This window comes from Morone saxatilis, unplaced genomic scaffold (genome assembly GCF_004916995.1).
Source record: "Morone saxatilis isolate NCDOM2014 unplaced genomic scaffold, NCSU_SB_2.0 Contig0, whole genome shotgun sequence".
In the NCBI taxonomy this organism is placed as follows: Eukaryota; Metazoa; Chordata; class Actinopteri; family Moronidae; genus Morone; species Morone saxatilis.
Window position 1 is genome coordinate 13,553,658 of NW_023339650.1, and position 6,678 is coordinate 13,560,335.

Here is a 6,678-nt window from a genome sequence, read left to right on the forward strand (position 1 = left end):
TATTACCCGTCGGGCCATATTGTTGATCAGTCTGACACAATCCAGTGGTTGTAAAAACATATATGAACAAAGCATTTCAGCAGGAACTCTGTTATGTTTTAATTATCTTCTTCATGTCCATGTGATTTATTCCCCATATTATTGCTTCGGTAATACAGCCATAAGTGATGTCATTACAGACCAAACAGCCACGAGAATATGATCCTATTGATTAAATCCTGCAATTTAAATCAAACTCAATTAGAGCTATTTATTTCTACTGAATTATGTGCATTAGCTACACTCATTATGGACACAGTGGCAAAGGAAAAACCTGAGCAAGTCATCCAGAACCCTTCATTACAATGTCACAAGGAAATGCAAAATGAATGGTTATATTTAATATTCAAGATTACAGTCAAAACTTTAAACACTCTGCTGGGCAGAAGCACGAGGTCAAGGTAAGATCCGTATTTTTAAAAAGCCTGGGAGGATTTATCAGGAGGAGGTCATAGGAATAGGTTAAAGTAGAAGTAGTTTAACTGAGCATGTATAAATAAGAAATGATTAATGATTAAAATTATCATCTTTTGAGAATGTTTAATCAGGCACATCTGAATATGCTTTCTGAAACATGATGCATGAAATCATTATTGCCTCCAGTGATGCTGCTAAAACTGATGCTTCTGTGAGTCAGATGTGTCTTAGTTATCATAACAATGTATTTGGGGCAGAAATGATGGATTTCTAATGTTAGCTTAAGTTAAGTTAAGTTTTTAGTCATTGAAAGCATGTAATAGTTGATTTATGTAATTGTGCCACTTGTACTTAAATTAGTCTAATCGTTCATACTGTCAGTAGCAGTTGTAAGTTTAAGATCGATAACCAAAGAAAGAGATTCATTGTTTCTGTACTGTTTAACATTGTGTAGTGTAGACTTTGAAACCTGCTGAGCCTCAACTGTGAAATTATTGATAGAGCTGGCATGTCAAATCTTTTCTTTTGTGAATCTGAAACAGACAAGACAGAGAATCCTACGTTAATACAAAGAATCTCTCCAACAGACTTCTTCGATATCTGATTTGAAGTGAAAATATATGGTGCGCTGTGCTAACAAAACATAACTGCACGTTGTTTAACAGAGGAATCTCTTTACTGCATGCCAAAGTGAGGTATTTCTGAATGAGATTATAAGAAAGACTCCACTTAAAACTGTTCATTTTGCAACCGAGGCCTTACTTTGATGCTAATCAAACAACGACAGTGGGATGATGAAACTGAATATTTATCGTCTTTTCTAGACACAGATATGTCCCAGAGTACTTTTGAGCCTTTTTAACTGTAGATGAAATTGCACTTGAAAGTTGTAGGCAGGTTGTTTGACAGCTGCAAGAAACTCAAGTGCTTTTTACTATTGTGAGCAAATCACCTCTCTTGTGAACGACACAGTGATGTACACTAGTGCATTTTACGCAATTGTGCAAAGCCAGCAGCAAAAGCTACTTTTTTTGTGAGTAGTGCATGTCTTTAGTCTTGTTTGTTCCTCTTCTCTCTCCCCACTGTAGAATGCATCAACTGTCTGCAGAAATTGTCTCTGAATCGCCTTGGCCCTTGGCTGCGGGGCTGTAAGCAGCTACCATGACGAATCCCAACACCAGCATACTGACAACCAACTTCAGTGGAGCTTTCGACGGCCATGACTCCGGGGGAAACATCTACCGGCCCTTCTCGGTTTTCAGCGTGCTGACTCTCACATTATTGGCAATGCTGGTGGTGGCCACCTTTGTGTGGAACTTGCTGGTGCTGGTGACCATCCTGAGGGTAAGGACATTCCACCGGGTGCCCCACAACCTGGTTGCTTCCATGGCCATCTCCGACGTGATGGTGGCCGCCCTGGTCATGCCGCTCAGCCTTGTCCATGAGCTGAATGGCAGGTTGTGGAAACTGGGTCGTGTGCTGTGCCAGGTGTGGATCTCCTTCGATGTGCTCTGCTGTACAGCAAGCATCTGGAACGTGACAGCCATCGCATTGGATCGCTACTGGTCCATCACCAGGCACCTGCAGTACACGCTCAAGACACGTAAAAAGATCTCCAATGTGATGATCGCACTCACATGGCTGCTGTCCTCCATCATTTCCCTGTCGCCTCTCTTCGGCTGGGGGGAAACCTACTCAGAGGGAATGAAGTGCCAGGTGAGCCAGGAGCCGTCCTACACAATCTTCTCCACCTTCGGGGCATTTTATCTGCCGCTTTGTGTGGTGCTGTTTGTTTACTGGAAGATCTACAAGGCTGCCAAGTTTCGGATTGGCTCCCGCAAGACCAACACAATAACACCCATGGCTGAGGTGATTATTGATTTTCTTTTTTTTTTTTAAATCCATTTCTTAAAATACCCCCTCATCCTTATAAGTCACAATATCATTATCATCCCCCTTGTCAAGGTATTGGGTAATGCATATAGACTGACCTTGAAACCAGTCAGAGAGGTAGAATATCCAGCTAAGCTGTGACAAGCTGTACGTGAGTCAGAAAGATTGATTGAGATGTTGTGGTGTTGTGAGTACCAATAAGCTGTGTTGTCCAGTAGTCCCCTTAACATGATGTCAGAAGTGTGAGAGACACTATGGTGAAGCCTGCAGAGACTGGCCTGCCTGGAGAAGGAGATTCATCCAGTACAGGTCGACTGCAAAGTTGGAAAAAAAAGGCAGCAATTTCAAGGTTTGCACTCGTATAGGGGAGAAAGACGACAACTGTGACACAGTTCTAGCTAAATTAAATGATTGCTTCACACTAAAGAAAAACACGATACATGAGAGAACATGTTTCAACCAGCGAATCCAAAAGGTGGGAGACAGGTGAGGAGAGAAGTGACGAACAGGAGGAATCTCAGGGGATTATAGGTGTCGGTGTTGCAGGAAGGAGAAGCATAATGCCACAAGCAAATGCCCAACATTAGAATCTGAGCATAGAAAATGTCAAGGAAAAAGGCCATTGGGAGAGAAAATGTTTCTCTAAGTCAACAGTCACTAGTAGTAGAGAGACTTATACCTAGTAAAATCAGGGTCGCACAAAGCATTGGACAGAAGTTGAAGCTACTGTAATGAACTTGAAAACATTCAGAGCACTTAAGCCACAGAAAGCAAGTTATATCCAGCTGACCCCTAGACAGCCTGGGAGGGTCGTGCAGTTGTTAAGGCTAGGTTAGCAAACCCAAGTGCAGATGCTCCAAGGTGAGGAGAGGATTAAACAGAAAAAGGGATTTCATTCTAAAGGCTCGGCAAGGGAATGCAAGCATGGGAAGCTTGGGCTGGTAGCTGATAAACTCGGGTATGGGATGAAAGCTGGCAACCTGGGGCTGAAGCTTGGGCTGGAAGCTGGCATGAGCAAGGATCCAGGGCAAGGAAGCAGGGTTGATGAGAAGAGACAAGGTGGTGGGCACAGGGACTTGAGCCAGGGCAGAGAGGACTGCCAAGGGAACAGGAGACAGGGTTAGGCAGGGGGAAAAAAAACAGGAAACAACAAAAAAACTGAAACTGCGTGAAAAATTGGTCAAAGCATAGACTGAGTGGTGCAGAGGCTATGATCTGGCAGCATGGTAGGGGCAAGGATGAGTATTTGTAGAGGTCTTGATTATTGAGATTAGGTGCAGCTGGTGGGGCTCTGCTCTGGCTCCAACACACCTGTCCCCACTCACACAATTAGACACACACGCAGGGAGAGAGGAGAGAACCACTCGGGGAGTGGCAGCAGGTTAGAAAGATACAGGCTCGTGATATAAATATTGTGGGGCATTTCACTGCTAGTACCCTTCATAAACAGAGGAAGTGCATCTTTGGCATATAATTGGCAGAAGGGTCAATGGTCATCAACCTATTAGGTAGGGAGGCAGCAGTATAGATGGGGCTGGTAGAAAACGCTTGCACTGTATACACTGTATACAGTAGACTAATGCAGAATATGGGCATATGTAAATAAACAATTGTAAACCACATTCATTTAAAATAAATAAATAATAACATTTTAGGAACATATCAAATCAACTGATACAGATTTTTTCCTTAAAAGCTCGAAAATGTCTATAAACAGTGCAGCTGCACGTACGTCTACCTTTTTTGTGCCCTTATCATTTATTGATGCGTCCTGGGACTCAGGAGCTGTAAAACTCCAAATAACAACACTTTTACTGTTAAGCTGTTTAGTTTTCTTTTAATTACAACCTATTGGTCATCATATCAGTTATTTCCTTTTTCGCAATGAAAAGATCTCACTGAGAGCTTTAATATTTAATACTCATATTCGCGCAACATGGCACTTACACCCCTTTGTCTCCAATCCCTTGTATTGTTTGTTTGTTACCCTGTGACCTAGAGGGGAGATTATTTGTGCGGGAGATGTCAACGTATTGCGTAATACAAAGGAAACCAGTAAGACAATTAGAATGACCAGCTATGCTGTGATGAGCTTTATGTGAGTCAGCAAGATTGGCTTTTTATACCCCTCATGTTGAGATGCTGAAGTTAATAGACCACATGGTCTGACTACAGATGTCTGCCAGCAGTTTATTTGGCACCCCTCCTATATTAAATGATGAATATTTCTCCTTCTGGAACTGTCCAATGCCCCTGATCCACAAATGTGGATTGCTGTGAAATTATATATTATTTTATCTGTGTTATTCAACAGTTATCAAGGAAACATAAGTATCTGATTTATGAGCTTACAGACAAGGAATCCTGCTCATCACCACCAGCTTGTTAATGTGCGTCAGCAGACGGTAGAATGCTATAAATACCACCTCTAGCATCTTTAATGGGCCACTGCACCTTGGCTGTGGCGTTTCTCTAATCACACAAAGGTCTAAATCTTTTCTCAAGCATTTGCAAATATTTAATCAGGCAAATTTTCCCTGTGAAAATTGAGTCTGCACCTACTTTTCACCTGCCCNNCCCCCCCCACTAAAAAACACCTCAGTGATAGAAATTACGCCACTTTTAGACATCTCAGAGCAGACACCGTTTACTTTCACCTATGAATGGCTACCTTTGAAATCATTCAGCACATGAACATGCTGAAAAATTGGCAAATATCCACAGAAAGGAGAAATGTTTCACAGTGGACGTTTTTTTTTTTCTTTCTTTTAATTTATGTAATGCACGCACCTGGAAATTTCCCCACTATCCTCAAGATACCTCTTAGTTACAGCAAGTTTGACATCAGTTGGCCGGAAATTAGGAACTTGTGGTCAAGGAGAACCAATCATCGAATGCATTAGCCCTGTCTTTTGCTGCTTTGATAGACCAACTTCTATGTCAAGTTTCATTACACAGGCAATCACTCTTGTAGCTATAGCAATTAAACGGAATATGTTTTATTAGTTGTTTTGCTTTCCACAGACATACTCCCAGCTTATGGTTGTATAATACGTGTCTCATTACCCAGCCAAAGTTTATTCTCATCATTTTCCAGCGTCAAAGATTCAAAGCACTGAGCCCTGCAACGACTCTGCACGGAGTTGTGATATGAGCAATGGAATCAACATCCAACATAATAAACCTCCATCAACACCCACTCAAAGACAGTAAGACACACATACACATGACACCAGAAATAGCATGTCTTGATAAGAGGTGTACAGATTCTTGGCCTAGATGCACAAATAACTTGACACTGCAGTGCTGAAAGACATAAAATCTATAGCTTTAGAAAATAGTTAATGTGACTACAAACTGACTGATGTTAAAACAAATGTGTATCTCGACATTTTAGATTCCATAAAACCTCAAAACAGTCAAGGTTTCAGACCGAATTACTTGACCTTCAACACATTAAGTACACTTGTCTTTCTTTAACTTGTATACCATTTTAACATTATGAAAGCAGATCAAACATTCCTAACAAGACAAAAAAAGCTGCAAGTAGGAGACTGTCCTTATTACTCACAGAGTATGTGACTTTGTACACTCAATCTCATTGGAGAATCCCCTCTGCTAACAGTCAATGTTAAGTGAGAGCCATGAGATGATTAGCTTAGCATAAAGACTTAAAGTTAAAAAGTCAACCAACCACCACTTCTAAAGCTTACTTATGAACACGTTATCTTGTTTGTTTAATTAATAAGCTCTCAGGTTGTGTGAGCCATTTAAGGTTAGGGTTTGCTTCATCCATCTTATCAGTTATGGGCCCTGGTGACCCGTATTGATTCAACTAAATTCACTCCAGAGTGAAGTTTCTGCATCCGTGTGCAGGTTCTTGTTTAAATAGAACAGAACAGTTTAAAATGTTAGTCGGTGTGCTTTACTTCTAGCACATTTAGAGGAATGGGTAGTCTCTATAAAAGCTGTTAGGCTTGGTGAATGACCCGGGCAACTTCAACAAAAATAAAGTCCGCCTTGAGCTGTGCTAGGCAACAAATGAGAGAGGAGAAAGTCAGCAGATTAACGTTGACATTTTCTTCTTTCTTTACTCGGCTGTGCAGTATGTTTGTGAAATGGCACAAAACTGGCTGCTGGAAAATGCAGATTAAGACAGCTCTGGCTTTATGCTCTGTGTAGTGTGTGTGTGTGTGGTGTGTGTGTGTGTGTGGTGTGTGTGTGTGTGTGTGTGTGTGTGTGTGTGTATGAAATGAAAAGGATAAGCTTTGGGCTTGTTGATCCACCTGTTGATTCACACTTCTGTTCAGCAGCCTATAATCCATGTTT

The 6,678-nt window shown here is 41.4% G+C and overlaps 1 protein-coding gene across 2 annotated transcripts in view; it reads left to right on the forward strand.

Moving 5' to 3' along the window:
* The first annotated feature begins 1,251 nt into the window (after nt 1–1,251).
* The window catches only part of htr5ab (5-hydroxytryptamine (serotonin) receptor 5A, genome duplicate b), a 6,133-nt gene continuing 706 nt past the window's right edge, over nt 1,252–6,678 (forward strand). Inside the window, exon 1 of one of the 2 annotated variants that reach the window (XM_035653830.1) lies at nt 1,252–2,335. In XM_035653830.1, coding sequence (XP_035509723.1) covers nt 1,618–2,335 — 718 coding nt within the window. In that variant the 5' untranslated portion in view covers nt 1,252–1,617. The remainder of the gene's footprint in view (nt 2,336–6,678) is intronic. The other variant, XM_035653838.1, reaches the window with a different exon arrangement.